The following is a 17,957-nucleotide window of genomic DNA, read 5'->3' on the forward strand; positions in this document are numbered from 1 at the left end:
CCAATGCACTGATTAGCTGTGGTTCCTTCACCTCAATCCCAACAGTCCAAGACCTGAGTGCACACTTGTAAATTACTAATCATTCTGAATCACTGGAATGTGTTGTTCTTTCCCCAGACCTATATCCATGCATAATTTTCTAATTTTTCACTGCTTACTCACTTTGTAAAATGGTGAAAATTCATGCACATACTCGGACCACTTTAGCAGGTTTTGCAGATTGACAGTCCTTTTATTTTACGGGTTCAGCATACAACCGCATGATGCACTGAAGCTAAGAAAAACTGGGGAGGATGATTCACAGGAAAATTTTTGAGAAGTCCATTTCTTCTAATTCAGCGCAGAAACAATTCACATTCAGTCCATAATCAGTGACTAAATTCTACATTATTTTAAATTTACTTAGTGCTGTAAGTAATTATTAGTGACAATACTACCATAGCCTGGAAATAAGGCAGGGACAAGATCTGATCTACATCTGGTTTATATTTATAGTGTTCATACTTGTATATTATTTTATATGCATACACTTACATGAAACACAGCAAAATAAAACTGTCCCCACAACCATGAACAGAGTATATTGTACAGCTTATAAGTTATGGTATACAGTAAAACTGGTGTCACATACTATAGGCTATGGAATACATTAATAGACAATGATATATTAATTTGCAAATTTAACAAAGAATTTTTAAAAGTAAGATATTACATACAATGGAGTTGATTCATCATTACTGCTTTTACTCCAGTTTAAAATATTGGTCCTTTCATGCCACAGGAAGCTTGGAATTAAGGTAATGAATCACAGTCAGTACATGCCACTTGACAGAGCTGCAATAATTTAAGAGCAACCTGAATTTCTTGGAGTTTGAGTACTTGATTTTGCAACCCTGAAGTTGAATGACCTATATTTAGTTTCTCTGTCTGCTTGTGTTATATATATATATATATATATATATATATATATATATATATATATATATATAAAAGTACTTGTCATACGGTGTTCATCAGCTTTGCTTTTTGATTTGGAAATAAATACTCAGTTTATCACTTTCTTTCACACCAAAAAGGAACCAAGACATGGAAGCCCAAGAGTCCATCCCACTAACATAGTAGCTGATGTGTTGGCTTTTAATGGGAAGTGGCACTCAGTATCTAATCACTCTATTTATAGAATTTAAACCCCTAAACTACTTTGGAACATTCATATATTTTACCTACTGCTAAGCTGGCAAATATTATTTAACTAGAAGTCTAATCTAGATAATAATTGTTAAATCCATTGAAGCCAAGATGCGTCAGAATAATAATCATACAACTACACAAATAGTTGTACCTAATTCCTAGTTTTACAGTGCTGCAACTCTCCAGCAGTACTTAACAGAAATGCATGTATGTACACATGAAACAGAGGAGCAAACCTGTGTTGTGGATGGACTTATGTCTGCTGCTCTCATGCTCAATGATTAGGTTTATATTAAAAATAGTATCAGCAGAGAATTGCTGTGGGAAGAGAAGCACAAAATGCTGCTCAAGAAGATCTGAAATCAGATGTCACGAAGTGACACTTTTGATTGCTAGGGCTGCTTGTGCTTCTGTTAGTCATGGCTTCTCCAGCTACTCCTGGAGTATGATGATGAGGTCTGATGGGGAAGCCGCTTAACAGTCACAAAAACTGTTACACCTTGTCTGCTGCCCTGGACAATTTGTCCTTCGAGCTCAGAAAGACAGGAGGCAGCCATGGGGGGCCGAGGGGTTAAAGGCAGCTGGTGATTTAATGTCTGAGTTAGACTTTAAGAAACAGTATGTTTCACATTGCAAGTAATTGTTTATTTTACACAGGACCATCAGAATCAACAATAGGGTGCCAGAGTGCATCTTCACTAATCTATCCCATAACAATACGGAAGTACAATTTTCAAAGACACATACTTATATATCTGGTAACCACTTTTGTCCCTGTTACTTAATTAGCAATTAGAAATGCTTTGGGACACACATACACATGCACACGTTAAAAAAAAAGGCAATACAAATTCTTTTGTTGCTGTCAGAAATAGTAAGTACCAGGTAGCACATCATCGTTTCCTGGTCCCACTGTTGCCACTGGCAGATTTATTGAAACTTCTGCTCATTTGTGGGAAGTGCACAGTTGGCGTTCTTTCAGTGGGGCCATATAGCCCTAAATTCCTGGCTGTAGCTGACTTTCGAAGAGGCTTGACGCTGGGAAAAGGATTGAAGACTTGTGGCTTTGGGTTCCCAGGCTGGGGAGATTTAGCCAGGTTTCCACTGTCTCTGGATGAAGTGGAAGACTCTGATAAGCGTGGCTGGCTGGACTGATGGGATGTTGACTCCACATCGGTTTGGGTATCTGAGGTGAGTTCCAGGGCTTCCAGTTTTAGCTGAACCACGGACATGTTTGTACTGCTGTCCATAGAGACTGGCTCAGATGACTGCTGGTCAGCCTTCCGAGTAGTCCTGTCATCCAAACCACCTCCTTCTCTTTCTCCAAAGTCAGAAGGTTTGGAAGCCTCCTCCTTTGCACCAGGACTACTTGATTTACAGCTCTCACTCTGCTCATCTATCAGTCCTACGGTATCCCCGTAGCCCAGCTGGCCTTTGGCCCTAGCGATGTTCTTCCGGTGAACTCGTATATGAGTGCGCCACGGAGAGTTCAGCTTTGTTTTAAGATCTTCTTGAGGAATGGGAGACATCTTCCCCGTAGCATGGCTTGGGATGTGAATAACAGCATTTTTGAGAGACCTGTTATTCAATTTCATCTTCTTTCCTAAAAGGAGGTGGTTTATCACTGGGGAATGGTTTACCTGAGAAGGGAGGAGGCTGGTAACTGGCCCCTTGTCTGAAAGAAAGCATTTAACAGAAACACAGTATTATTAAAGAACCAAACAAATTAATGTTCAAAGGATCCACCACCAAATTTGATACTTTTCTTGAGGTATAGCAAAGGTTTGTAGGACTGAATGTATTTAAAAAAAAACCAATCCAAACTTAAAAATCATCACTGAATTTCACTTATGTCTTAAGAGTTGAACACAAAGCTGCACCTTCCATGTAAGGATTTTCTGTCCTCCCTCACTGCTTTCCACCTATGGATAAGTCCTGAGCCAGGAGTACCATGAAAATAAATAATTTTAAAAAATAGCTTCTTGATTTTTGGAATTGCACTAAAACTGATAGTTTAACATTAATATTGGCTTCTGATCTTTCCCTTCTCCTTCATTTCTCTTCCAACAGCAAGAGGCAATTCAGTCTCCATATGAGGTCAGTCACACAAGCCTCTCCATGAGGCTTGTGCGACTGGAAAATGGAAAACGAATTAAAGTACTTTTGATGGATAAACCACATCTTATGAAGCCAGAGGAGTAGACTCAGAATTACTGATTAGATGGCAGTTTGATTAAATGACAAACCCAGCCCTGCATCATGATTAGTAAGATTAGAAAGATTTGTCTTTGGAAGGTAGGGGTTGGCATCCTTGGGAATCAACATTTCACTGTTTGCACTGTTTCTGCTGGCTACAGCCTTTGTTCATTGCAAATACTTCACTAATATTTTTTTTTAATTATTTCTAAATCATGTAAACAAAAAATTGCAGCTCCATGTATTCCAACACTCATGCTAGCACAAGTTTAGACAATCTAAAAGAGAAATAAAAATTCTCCACAGCAACCCACTTGCATGGTTCAATGCTGACTTAGAAAGATGACACCTAAGTGGAAGGAATGAGCAGGGTGGACTGTGTTCAGCTTGTATACCCAGTAAAACCTTCAGCTGTGCATTTTATGCCAACTCCTGTACTGCTGGGTCTCACAATTGGGGAGACAGACTCCATAACATGGATTGCTAAATAAGGGACTGATGTCCAGCTCAGTCCTCACAACAGTACCATTATGGCTAGGGAAACTGCCAGCCACAATGGAACATCTAAGCCGGTTCCTTCAGCTGCATAATTTGCCATGCCCAGCTGAATTCAAAGAAGTTTGGATAACACAGACCAGCTAGGAATCTACCTGCCACATGATCTGAAGCTTCCTCATCTCTGCATTCACTTTTTCCAGTGCATCAGTATGTCAATTCCAAGAATGCCAAAGATTTAAAGTTTTTAATCAGGGAGATCAACACAATGCACCCAGATAGCAAAGCTACTTTTAAATACCATTGTTTACTTGGTCCCTGGGACCCAAGAAAACCCCAGGGTCATCATCTTCAGATCCTGACAAAAGAAGAAAAAATATCACTTTCTCATTTTCTGTCTGCATGAAGTGGTACCCACTTTATGACTAATGTTATATATTCCATCAATCTTTCTTGTTTTGTCTGTTTGGTTACACGTAAAAGAACATCATTTGCCTAGCCTCCACTGATGAAGTTAGTTTGTAATAAATCAGGAAATGAAGCATGTTTTGATGTGTTACCTGCTCTGATATACACATGGTGAACCTGCTGTTGCTGCTTCTTCTTTATCCTGGAATATTGCTTTTTCAGTGCATTAATATCAGTGGTCATACGCTCCATCATCATGCTGTTAAAAGCAGTGTGATAGTCACTTCTGCAAGAGTCTATTGCTCCTGGACTTAATTCTGCAATGTTACTGGAACCAAGACTTTGTTCTTCATTCTGATCTGTAGAAGGAGAGAATAAAGTGGAGGTGAGGAATAAATTAGTGTACTCAAAAGTTCTGCAGATTATTTCCAAAGGAAGTCTGTGTCTGATTCCTATCATCTTATTTAACTGTAGTCTTTAATTAAAAATTTATTATAATATGTATATTTAACTAAGCTGTGCTATTTAAAATAAGAAGTATTGTAAATAGTACTACTGCTTAAGAATAGCAAGGCTTTGAGGGGAGGTTAAAGAGTACAAAAGTCAATTAACATGGCAAGGCAAAGTTATAAGAAGAGTTCTTCAAGTGTTCTAAAGTACATCAAGCCACCATTGAAGTAATTCAATAACAGATTATTAAAGATACTCTGTTGTCATAGAGGCCAACAGAGCAAGTTACAAAATACATTACAGTCAAGCAGGCATGAGATTAAACAACCAACCTTAAGCTACCAGCAAGAAGCATCAAGAAACAGAACACCACAGGGAGAAAGCTGCTAGTAGCAACAAAAGGGTTAGGCACAGAGCAGCTGAGGATCAGACAACTTGAGAGTGTCTCTGATCAACAGCTGCAGAGCAACAGCAGCAGGGCAATTTATTTTTACAGCTGTTTCTGATGCACCACCAACCTGGCACTCCAGGGTCAGGAGGATAATTCTTTTTCAAGGAATGTTTATTTGTCTTTGGCTTAGTTTGCAACAGCAGTTTGATGTTCTGACTAAGTGCTAGTTTGAAGCAGCAGGTAGAGAGTCCCTCAGGAAGGGAAAAACAAAACACCACAGCAATCGAGAGCAAAATTGCAGCTTACAGGTCTCAGCAAAACCGAGACACGAGAATGATGAAGTGTAAACAGCAACTGCTACATCAGTTTGGGGTTTTTTTGAGGGTGAAGGTGGAGGTCAGTTGGGGATAAATAAAAATGGCCTCTCCTAGGATATTGTGAAATTACTGTTGATCCAGTACCTTTCATAAAGGCTGCTGCAAGTTAACAAACGTTCTTTGCTTTTCTTGTATGGATCAGCATTTTATACTGCTTATAGAGAATTTGCACTGGTGTACATACAAATCTGTCAAGAAATTTTCAGTGTGGAAGGATTTGAAAAATAGTGACATTTTGTCAGAACACCCCAAACCATACCAATTTTTTCTTAAATGTGAATATATCCAAAACATACAACAATCTGAAGGTTTGACCAAAAGGGCAGTGAAATCACCTGCAGAATTCACTCACTGCTGATAGGTTCCAGTATTTGCCATGCATATACTAATAAAGGTCGAGATCATTTATTAAAGGTACACCTTTCAGAAAATGCTGACTATCTAACAGCTGACTCAGAAATATGCACGGATTTAGGGTGGACTTTTTTTCTCATATGCTTCTTTTTTGTGTGTGGGCAACACTATGGGGTTGATTTGTTAACCATTACAGTAGCCAAATCCTTACCTCACACCATCATTTACTGTACACCTACAGCCTTCCAACTCAGCTTTGAAGACATCTTTATGGAATACAGAGCAAGTCATTTGGTACCTGCTGTAACCTCTATGTGCACAGAAAACGTATTTTCCATAGCAGCTTTCACAGACAGAGCTGCAGACAATTTCTGCAAGGTCATAGAGATTTAACTGTGTTTTCCAAAATTAAAAAAATCACTTTTACCTTTCACCTGTTTTTGGTATTTTTGGAGCTCTGGTGCCAAAAACCCACTTAATGGTCCAAGACAACCAATTGCATTAGCAATTGAGTCTTCATCATCTAAGTCATTCTCTTCATCACTGTCTCTGGTTCTGCCTAACCTTCTGTCAAAAGAGAACATAAGAGAAATAAAAAAGATACATTCTTAAATGTGAACATTACAGAGCATTTTTATCTTTTTTAGACGCATACAAGGATTCCACCTCCCTTTTCACCATCTGTGGAGGGTAACCAATAACCCTATATACCATATGCAGTGCATTCCAAACTTACCCTGAAAATGAAGTTGATTTTACTGCTGCAGGGAAAGGAGTAATATTGTACGTGTATTTCTCCCTTAATTCTGCCAGTTGTGGGAAAGGAAACTGAGCCATGGTGTAAACAGTCTAGGGGGGGAAAAAAAGGAAACTTTAAAAATTTTCGCTTTAATTAGCAGTCTCACAAAAGATTTTTCCATGAACAGACTTCCACAGTCTTGCAGGACTAAAGGCTGCACATTCTTGCACATTCACATGCTGTAAGAAAATGGTCTAGTTTTATGATTCAGTCAGTATTTCCTGTAAGAAAAATAAAGACTGACTCGCTAGAAAAAAAAAAACAGCTCAGTTAAAAAAAACCAAAAAGGAACTGATAACATGAGCTGTAGGATCCTTTTCAACTCCCATACTCACTTAGTAATTTTTGTCAACCCCTCCCTGCCAGTACACCAGAAATGCTCCTCCAATTATTATTTCATTTACATGAATGCATCATTTAGGATTTGGGGATCTTTCCAGAAGACCTATGTTTTTGCTCAAGTATTCAACAAAGTATTAGCACTAGCAGAGATAGGAAGGGGCAGATCCTCATTGATGTGGACTGTTAGCTGATTCATTATTTTACCTGAGAAGCTCAAGAGCTTATGTGAAAGAAATCATGCCAACACAAAAATTATAGCTAAAGAGGAAGGATCCAACATTACCCTAGTTTTCTTCCCTCAGTTTCTAGTTTTGATTGCTGGTTGGTTTTGAGGGGAATGGTGAGGTTTGGTGGGGTAAAGGTAGTTGTTTTTCTAAAACAAGGTAATCAAAATACTAATAGATATTCTCAACTCAAAGAAGATACATAGTTGCAGATGCATTTCCTTTCAGCATTACTTTTGCTGTAAGTCACCAGCCAACCTGGCATAAAGATGCATTACATTCATTGCAATATCACAGCTGATTTGTTCCTACCTACTTTAGTTGCCTTTTTTTCCCCTGCTTTTGTTCACTACTCAGAACTTTCAAATAACTGCCAAATAATTCATTGGGAGCCTCAATGTCAGAAGAAAAAAAAACAAAACCAAAAATATAATTTCCCGTTTCTCTGAAAATTTCCACACCCTGAAAATTAAGTATCTTTTGAAAGACAGCAACATAAAATTTTCTCATTAGCTGTGACAGTAAATCTTCACTTACATATTTTTTTTCTTGTGCTATTAAGTCAGTGACATTTTCATCCGAAGGCAAATGACCTCAATTAAGGTGAAAGGAAATTCTGAACAGTTTCTACATAATCCATTCTTGAGCTATGTCTTGTCTATGCTAAATACACTAAGGAAAATTGCAAACGTGAATTCAGTATTAGACATTTCCTGACATATGGAGGAAAAAAGTTGCCCTAATGGCACTGATGTAAGCACTGAGGAGCAGGAAAGACACTCCTGTCTGAATCAGAGACAGGGCAATAGTGCACCTCAACAGGCTTCTGTGTGAGAACGCTTTTACAGATCGAGCCATGCACAGACTAAGGAAGATGCCTCCAAAAATACAGAGCATGAACTGAAGTTTTGCCACTCCATTAAACTACAATGCTACTGTGAAAGAAAAATATTCTCTAGGGCCTGAACAGTGATTTCCCATCAGTCTAGCAGACAAAGGAATTTTATGAAAGACCCACCTCCAGCCCAACATGCCTTCGATCCTCCTGCTTGTTTGATCCACCATACTCTCCTGCTAGGGTTTTTTTTTTTCATACGTTTCAACTCTCTCTGGAGGTTTGTCTGGAATTTATTTCTACTCTTTATGTCAATGTCCTTCTCAGGTAACCTGTTCCATATGCTAGTTACCCTTTAAGTGAAACAGTCGGCTCCGAGTCCTCCATTTACTCCTTGCACCTACTGTTTCAGATTACGCTTTTAGCTTTTGCCTGTCTCCAATCTGTGTCTCTTCCACATCTTCTACAATTTCTTTCATTTAGCATACATATTTTTAGCTTAATTATTGTTATCAGGCTATAACTGTAGGCCTCACCACCTGGCTAAGAGATCCACAAAATAAATTTTATGCCAGTGCAAGTTCCACTGAAAATTTTAAAAAAATATTGTGAACCAACACCTGTGATATCCTCCCAGCAACACTTCAGAGTCAAAGCACTCTTTTTCTAGTTTTTACACTGCTTTGGATGCCATTTGGTTAATTCTGGGGAACTGTCCCAGAGGGAAATAGCCTACACACACAAAGCACAATGCAGCCAAACTTAGCATCTTATTTACGGCCATAAGGGACAGATCCTGGGAACAAGAAAAGAGACAAGGAAAAAACCCCTCTATTCTCACCTTAAATCATCTGACAATCCTTTGCCTTACCCTAAAAAAACAAAGCCATCTACACCCTCAGTGGAACACCATATGGAAGGTGATAGGCTGTGGCTTCCAAACAGGGTAAGCCATTTTGCAGACAACTTACCAAACACACTTATCTCAATAGCTGCTCCTCACTGCTTTAAGGCTCTCCTTTCTTTTCACTTTGACTAAGAACAAAAAACAAAAAGCAAAAGCAAAAACAAACCCAAAAGAAAACAGACAAAGTACTACTCAAGTAGAAAGCTAACAGCGAATACCATTAAATCAGGGTAACTGCCTAGGGAGATAGTCCAAAATGCTAGAGTACCTCAGAAAGATTACTCCCTGTTCCCCTCCCTTCCAGTAAATACAAAGAGATGCCTCTCCTCCAATTCTCATCTCCTCTGTGCTGCAATGTTTCTGGGTGTACAAACTGAATAAGTTCAGCTGCTTATAAAAATGCTCGCTTTCTGAGAAGGCATGAAAGCACTGACTCAGTCTAGCACACTCTGTTTAGAATATCTGCAGACACCTGGTGTACAGCCTTCTGTCTCCATATTGGAACCAATACATACCCAGTCTAGAATCTGATCTGTACAGCACTCACCCTTTATTCACCCAAACTGTTCAATCTGAAAAAGGAGGAAACTGTAGGCTGGCTTGCTCCTCCAATGCCTCCATGCTCTCTTTAGTAAAACATTAAAAACTCTTGCCACGCAAGGGCCAAATCTGCAAAAAGCTTTAAGGCTTCCATCCTAACTGTAGGTACTGTCTGCATGGGAGGGATAAAACTGCAGCAACTGTACACGCTGCTGGAGAGAATGAGGACATGAGCCCCTGTTCTATTTTAGACATCTGCTCTGTCAACACTTCCCTTGAAGGATCAGTTGTACCTCCCTCCTCCAACTCCCAAAAGAAACAAGGCTCTTTGAGCACAATTTGTTTTCCAGTGGTTGAGAAGTGTCTGTTACTCTGGCTTAAGTGAGCCTGGACAAGTAGTTTAGATGTAAATATAAGTGTTATGCAAGTCTAAAGAGAAGTGAGATGATTGCCGCCAGCGAACTCTACTGAAATGTGTAGGGAAGGCAGAGTTGGATACTACTCCTTTCCCACAGTAGGATACTAATCCTTGGGCCATCTTGTAAAAAGTATTAGATGTAAATTCATCATTCTGATTTTTATTAGGGGAAAAGAAAGAAAAATTGAAAACAAAGCATCTCTGGATGGCTCCTCTGAAAAAGCTTAAAGCAATTTAAAAACCAGTATGTTCAAGCAGCCTGGACCTTTTCATTAATGCAATGGTTCATATGTCTTAATTTTCTTCTCCAATCAGATACATGGTAGCATTTATATGCTCTCTTGTACTCTTGTAGTGCTTTATTCTTTCCACTTAGGAAAAGTGGACTCTTTACTTAGGGTAAAGAGGGCCTAGAGTAAAGACCTCAGAGATGGCTACACTGCCAGTGCCTGCCTTTGACTTGAAGAATGCTACGCAAACTATATTGTGGTTTCTTCAACTGAGAGGACACACATAAACCAGATCCACTGCTCCTCCATACACAGTATTAAACCTGTCACATTCTCCATATCAATGGCAATGCCATCCTACCTTAACACTCCTGTCAGTGCAACCAAATACCCACTTACACTATGAACACACATATGTATTGTGCCAAATACTCACTTTATGTGGAAGCACAAAAAAGATTGCTAATTTGCTAGTATTTTAATTGCAACAGTTCAAAAACAAAAATATCCTTCCATCCCTCCAACCAGTAAGTTACCCATGCCTTATCTTCTATTACAGTAGCAAAGAAAGAAATCAACAGTCATGAAAGACCACCTCAGCTTTCCCAAAATCATTCTTATTCACAAATGCCACATCTTGATTTTGTACCGCACTGGAGACCAGGAACTGAAACATAATGAGAAGATGTCAGCTTGTGCTGCCCTCCTTACACATCCTCAGTATCTGAACTGTCTTTTGAGGAACCTTAACACATTTTTAAAAAGCATGTGAGTACCTTTGACCAGCTGCATTTCCATTTTTGAAGCAAAACAAAGCCACAACACTCACTCCTCCCATTCCTAGAGCTTCCTCATCAGACAAAATAACAATGGCCAAAATAATAAAACTAAAAACAATCCTTTACTTCAGGGCACTACTTAACCAGACTAGCTAAGTGTATTTTGACACTTCCAACAATAGGTAATAGAAGTCAACTATTCTATTACCTGCTAACAACTGTTATTAAACTTGTGTAGCTTTATAGACTGACTTTTTTCCTTCCCCTAAGACAGCTACAAAGTTTCAGGTGAATTATGTTCTCTGTACTTGCACCCATTTAATCTCTATGCTCTAACTCATCAAAAGGAAAGTTCCAAAACTGTAGCACGAAGTCCTTATAAAACAGCTAAGTAGACAACACCTTAAAAATATCACAAGAATAAGTGTAACTGTAAATAAATAAATTGTATATGTGATACTAAAGGCCCTTTCCTTTCCCAGAACAATGTGGGTCTTTGTTCTCATATGCTTTAAAAACTCAGGGACTGCAATTATGTACAAATGTCTTTGTTTACAGTACACTACTGATTGTTCATGGGGTTTTTTTTTTAAACCAGAAAGGACTTTTTATACACTTCTCACTTCATAAACTCTTATTTCCCACAGTGTCTGCAGGATGAAAAGGACAGAGTGTAATAAAGAACTGACCAAAACATAAAAATAAGGAAAAAGAATACCCTAAAAATGGTGACTACTAAAAGATTCTACATCTTACTTGTGTAAATCCAATTGGGCATAATATCACAAAAGACTTTCAATTGTCAACATAGAATCAGTTTTTATTAAATGAAGCCGAGTGGTTCTCCATATTGCATATATAAAATAAGATTCTAGCTCTAACTGCAGATCATCTACTTGTTTCATTGACATGCCAGCTCAATCCAGTTATCTGAAACTTTTATTCTTGGGAGAATTTAGGTTTCTGCAGTATCTGAACAAAAATATAATTTGTTAGAAATCAACACAGAAAACACAAAAAATAATTACATCAAAATTACTCACCTGCATAAGTTCATTGCTGTCAATCAGACTGTCTTCAAGCATCTCCTGGGTCAGCTTGCCCATAGTACTGTAAAACTCATCTGCAGTTTCACAACACTCAATCTGCCTACATCAAAATACACGCTGGTTTTTATTTTACTTTTACATATGATTCTACGCATTCAAAACAAAACAGATTTTCTTGTCATCATAAAATATGCATTTCCATTAGACAGCTTAACTTTTATTTGCAATTCTGTCTAGACTTCCAAGTAAAACAGTGCACACAACATTGGAAAAGGTGCAGCAGTAAAAAGATGCACTAAGTACAGCTTACTGTCCTGACTCCTCATGATAACAGATTCATGTATCTCCAGACAGGCTATTCCCTCTGGCCCTTTCACTTCTACAGCACAAGAATCAATAAACCTTGCCTCCTACTAGCACAAGGGAGTTCTTTCATCAGCTCAAAAAGGGAGCATAAAGATTTCTTAACTGCCTTATCACCCATTCTTCACCATGCACCAAATGGCCAAATTCACTGGCTGAACTTTCTTTTTGTCAGACAGGAAGATACTCACTGGCCAGAAACCATTCCTGTGGAATAAATTAAGTATAGGTGCATTCATATATGTCATTGTGTTAAAAAATAATTAACATAATGAAGAATGAAGGAAAATTCACTCATCATATTTGTGAATGCTACTTCTAAATTAGAGATGGGAACTGTTTTGGTTTTGGTTGTTTGTTTGCTTTGGTAGTATGCTTTTGCTTGTCTTGTTTTGGGGAGTGAGGTCCAATTGAATATTTTTTCCACACTTTTCTTTAAATTTCTAAAAACACAGAATCATTCTAAACACACAGAGTGTCACCTAGAGGAAGAGATATATGAGTAAAATGCTTTTGTGAGTTGATGCTCTACATACATTAGGGTCAGCTGCTAAACACCTCTCCTGTCAAGTGAAAAATTTGTTTTACTTATACCCCAAGGAAATGCATCAATGGCTACATATTGTAGCCTCTCCTCTAAAACACAGATGCTGGAATGATGAAAAAAAACCACTGCCTTTTTTCTTAAGCAATAGAAGAAGCAGCTTCCCTTGATCTTTAGCATCTGTACCTAACAACCGCTGAACTATGAAACTCCTACTGAAATCTTAACATAGTTTGTTTAAAACAACGATAACATCGCTAAAAAAATTTAAAAATTAGTAGAAACAATGGGTACGTAGCCGATTATCACCAACTTATGGCTCACCTGCCCTGATGCCTTCAGTCTCTCATGACCCCCACATACTGCTTTCTCCACTGCACCTATGATTAACTTCCCCGTTCCTTCAGTCTCCCTCAAAACAGAAGTATGATTGAGCCACCCACATTTTAAAAATGCACTTCTCACCCTATTTTCATTTCGAGAATTACTCTTGAGAAGTGTGAAGATCATGAGACTATGAACACTATTTCAGGCCCCACTTCTGTAAATGTCCCCTGTTCTAGTTCTAATGGTAGACAAAGAGAAATAAAAATATCACAATCTTCTCCCAGCAAAAACAGTGCCCAACCTTTTACCAGACCTTCTCCCATTCCCCACAAACAACAGTTACAAGATGTGCAGTGTGATCAGCTTATTCTCTTGGAGACATTCTTATTTATTTCTTGATTCTGTTCCTTTCAAGTTTTAAAAACACGTTTAATTTTTCTTTAAGCTTTACGGTAAAATCTTCAAAGTCGTAACTTCCTTTTTTATCATGTTATGAGCACTAATATTCACAATTACAGCCTTTAAGTGCACAGAGATCCACTGAAAGGACATTTTATTGAAAACACTACGTGACTACATAGAGATTAATCCTAATACAAATGATTCATGCAAGTTTCATTCACGAACTGACTATAAAAAAAAGCTCTCAGGAAATTATTATTCTAATTATTATTCTTCAGATTAAAAATTAAATGTACTAAACAAAGCCTCTTACAATGCTACCTGCCTGCAGTGCTAATTTATTCAGAAAGAAAAAAGGAAATGAAACCTCCAAGGACAGAACTGAACATAAATCCCAGTGGTTCAGTTTCAGAGCAAAAACTGAAGATGAGCTTTAACAGGCATCACAAGAAAAAAAATCGATGCAGCTGCTGATGCCAGCTAAAAAATGTTTCCAGCTGAACTAACATCTGCTTGACTTGTCACAGCTCACAGCTCCCACCGAAGCCAATGACAAAATTCATTTCTCTGGGAGCACTGTAAACTCTTTGGAATGCAAATATTTGCTTTGACAACAGAGGAGTTTAAAGAACTAGCCATCTCTTGTGTTCTGGCCATGTGGTGAGTTTCCAAGGCCATAAAGGACTACAACAGAAAGTGAGCTTGAATGTGCTTAAAAGCAGAGAATTTCCAGAAAATTCATTTCCAGGCCTTAACAGAAAAGACTTGTGTACTACAAAGTCATTCTCTTAGTAACTGAACTCTTCTACTGGGCAAAGCCAATGGGCTCAAACCCTTAAGTCTCCTTAAGTGAAACCAAGGGAATTAACACCCCCAGTTTCAGGTACCCAACTAAATTAGCTGATCATCCTGAAGTCTATGAGTGTGTCTTTACACAGGGTATTTACCAGTTCCTTCAGAGGTTTATGTTCTGGAAAGTCCAACCCTTTAGCACAGCACGAAGACATTATACACAGACAACTCCAAAAAGTGGAGACAATTTTCTGCAAAAAGGGTCAATTAATTATCATGCCCATTCTGACTTGATGGCAGAATCATGTGTTTTTAAGAAACCATAAAGGTCCTTTTTGCAGCTTTTTCAAAACATAATCATTCTCCTGAAAGACTGAATCTTGCTTAGAATTGATAACATCTTCTTAAGGAAAACAAAAGTTAAACATGGCTCATACTGAAAACAAAAAACAGATAAAAATGACCACTTACTCTCCTAGCTTTGCCCAGATAGCCAAAGCTACTCTCAGGATAATTTCAGAGCCTTCAAAGAATACTGAATCCCAGATCTTCAGAACTGTATGGTTAGGCAGACAGGTGGCAAAGAGTGTCAGAAACCACTGCATTGTGAAGACATTTGTAAGTGGGGGTTCGTAGCCTCCTGAAGTTAAAAAAACAAACAAGCAAAAAACTTGAAGTAACTGCAATTTACTATCGTTTTACAAAGAGTATAAACTGCACACTAAAATCCACCAGACTTTCCAGCACCTCTGTTATTGTTCAAAACCTAGTTAGCCTGCAGCTGTCCAAAGATAAGCTGAGAAGAGCAATGTAAAAAATTACATAGTCACCTTCCATTCTGCTGCACTGCAAAAAACTAAGCAACAGCATTGGTTTTAGACTGTAAACCCTGGAATACACCAGCACATTTTCCCCTTATATAAGAAAGACTGCTTCTCCTTTCCCAAAGCAATACGAAATAAAAACTTCTATCAAAAAAAAGAAACAAAACAAACTCACCAACTTTCCCACAAAATGCTGCATTTCTTCACCAACTGATGGCGTAAATCTTTATCTACATGAAAGTGAAGGTGACTGTCTCTGTAAAGTCATATCTATTATTTCAATATCCTGATGTACTTGTTAAGTTTCAAACAAGATGTACTATTTCAGCCTGAAACTCTGAAGTTTGACTTTCTTGTTATGCTCAGAGAACACTTTGTGCATCCCGGTATCAACTGATGCACTGAAGGCCATGACCAGAGAGGCCAGCCTGTGAAAACACTTTCAAACAGCAAATATTTCCTTGATACCATCTTTTTTTTTTTTTATACAGTTTGGGCATAGCCACATGAAACATAGTAGCAGATCTTTTCTAAGACAGAACTCAGGGTGCACTTAGCTTCCCAAAGGAAAAAGAAACCAAATCAACTAACAAAAGACCTCTTGCCCTCCACAGAACATTCCCAGATAAAAGAGCTGTTAAATCTGGATGGAATGCTACGCCAGAAAAAAAAAATTCACAGTGCAAAGCCAGTTCTCAGTAGCAATGCAAGATGTACTTCTGAGTTTTGCACCTGCATATTGGTAAGGATCCAGGTGAAGAAATACTAACCTGCTCCCACTTGCTCTCACATTGTAACTCTTCCCAGAATAACTATATGAGCCAGCAACTACACAGACCAGTAGGAGGACAGCTATCTTGAGCTCAGGCAAGCAACTACCTTTCCAAGGTTGCCCTTGTACTAAGCTATATGTTAGTGTTGTCACTCCATGCTTTGTATATTCCTGTCAACACAATTCTGTTTGCAGCTAGTGGTGGGACCAAATTATTTCCCTTTGTTTTTTCCTGGAAGTACCACCTATTTATGTTCAATAATGGAAACGATCATATTTCATCTTAACAATTTAAAATACATAATCTAAGCAATAAACTCATGTAAACACTGAAAATACTGTATTTTTAAACCAGTGCTCAGACAAAACAACGAGACAGGGTATAATAGCATTTTCTGCTGAATGTACCTCCACTTTCTCTGTTAGCAGCTCTTTGCAGGGTGTCTAAGTGCTGGGACAGTTCAGGAAGTTTCATTCGTAAAAGATCTCGGAAAACAGCCATATCCACAGAGAGAGCACGGAGATTATTGACAAAGTAGCTATCAGGAAGCACCTTATCGATTAGGTAAATCATGATCTGTGGGAAAAATGAAAGACCATCATGTAGGAGTTACAGAGCAGTTATTTTCTAGGAATAACAGAAAAATAAAATTTCTCTGTTCACATATGAATTACTTGGAGCCAGTGGCAACACATGCTTCTGGCAGCTCCACTTAAATGGGGAGAAAATATTACCACTTTGAGCATCCTCAAGTACCCTAGGTATCCAGTATTCAAGATGCAAAGACCTCTTGAAACTGTCCAGAATTTATGAACCATGAAATTACTGAAATCAGTGACTGAAATCAATGTCACAGTAAGCTATGCCCAAGCTGCCAGCATTACCCACACCAAAAGCAATTTTGACACTTCTGATGTTGGAATTGTTTATGAGATTCTCCACTGCTGGAGAGTCTCACTATCCCTTCTCTGGTTAATGCCACAACTGATCTTGCAAATCCCCTATTTTCCCTCTCCAAAATGCAAGGTCCTGTTCTTTAAAAAGAGATTCTCCATACATTTTACTGCAATGTGTTACTGTGCGCTGCACTCCATCTTGTCACTTTAAAAGGTGCTAAATTAAGCAGCATGAGACATTTTAAGCAGACATCTGTTTCAAGTGAGGTAGCTAAACTACGTGGATGGTAATGGATTACTGTCAAACTTTTGAGAATGAACAAATGCAACAAAAAATACGCAAAAGTTGGTGTTTACCATCAGCCTAACAGAAGACACTGACCTTCACTTCAGGATCTTCTATGAACTCTTTGGCCACTCTGCTAACCACACCCAGAGAGCCAGCATGCAGTCATCCCATATGCTTCAAGTCTCCCTTTCTCTCATATGAGCATCCCTACCATGTTTCATACAGACCTTAATTCTCGAGAGAAGCATTGCACCTTCATATACAGGAGACAATCCTCCTTCCAATCCCTCTCTTTTCATAAGCTGCCTACAAAAACAGCTTCTCAGACACAGGACTACCAAGAGCACCACTTGAAACAGTCTTAATGCTTCCTTGTCTTTCCCAGCTGCTTGTGACCACATACTGCCACTTGTCCTTGCAAGATTTCTTCAGGTAATAGCAGTCTTACGTTCCATGTTTTAAAGCATGTGGATCAGTAGTCAACACAGGCGAATTGACAGTTTCTACATGACAGCCTTGTATTTTGTCAGATGCATTACCTAACCTTTGCTGAATAGTGGGTCACTTCACTGTCTTGTAAAAATATGCTTTATTTTGTTCAGATATATTTCAACCAATGGAAGAGTAATTTAATATAACAACATTAATTTACAACTATGCTATTTGCATTTTCATTAATTTCTTATGACATATATTACTTCACTGATCTCAAATATATGAGAGCACAGAGGAGAACAGAAGTCTTTTTCAACACTGAAGTTC

At 38.4% G+C, this 17,957-nt stretch overlaps 1 protein-coding gene across 6 annotated transcripts in view; it reads right to left on the bottom strand.

The window, feature by feature from the left end:
• Window positions 1-206: 206 nt before the first annotated feature.
• The window catches only part of TBC1D30 (TBC1 domain family member 30), a 60,432-nt gene continuing 42,681 nt past the window's right edge, over window positions 207-17,957 (bottom strand). For 4 of the 6 annotated variants that reach the window (XM_048301501.1, XM_048301495.1, XM_048301497.1 and 1 more), the window contains 8 exons: window positions 16,418-16,586; window positions 14,885-15,053; window positions 11,980-12,085; window positions 6,599-6,711; window positions 6,290-6,429; window positions 4,443-4,649; window positions 4,184-4,240; window positions 207-2,866 (listed from right to left, as the gene is read on the bottom strand). In XM_048301501.1, the coding sequence (XP_048157458.1) occupies window positions 2,085-2,866; window positions 4,184-4,240; window positions 4,443-4,649; window positions 6,290-6,429; window positions 6,599-6,711; window positions 11,980-12,085; window positions 14,885-15,053; window positions 16,418-16,586 (1,743 nt within the window). In that variant the 3' untranslated portion in view covers window positions 207-2,084. The remainder of the gene's footprint in view (window positions 2,867-4,183; window positions 4,241-4,442; window positions 4,650-6,289; window positions 6,430-6,598; window positions 6,712-11,979; window positions 12,086-14,884; window positions 15,054-16,417; window positions 16,587-17,957) is intronic. The other 2 variants (XM_048301496.1, XM_048301498.1) reach the window with 1 other exon arrangement.

The sequence above is a fragment of the Corvus hawaiiensis genome, chromosome 4 (genome assembly GCF_020740725.1).
Source record: "Corvus hawaiiensis isolate bCorHaw1 chromosome 4, bCorHaw1.pri.cur, whole genome shotgun sequence".
Lineage (NCBI taxonomy): Eukaryota > Metazoa > Chordata > Aves > Passeriformes > Corvidae > Corvus > Corvus hawaiiensis.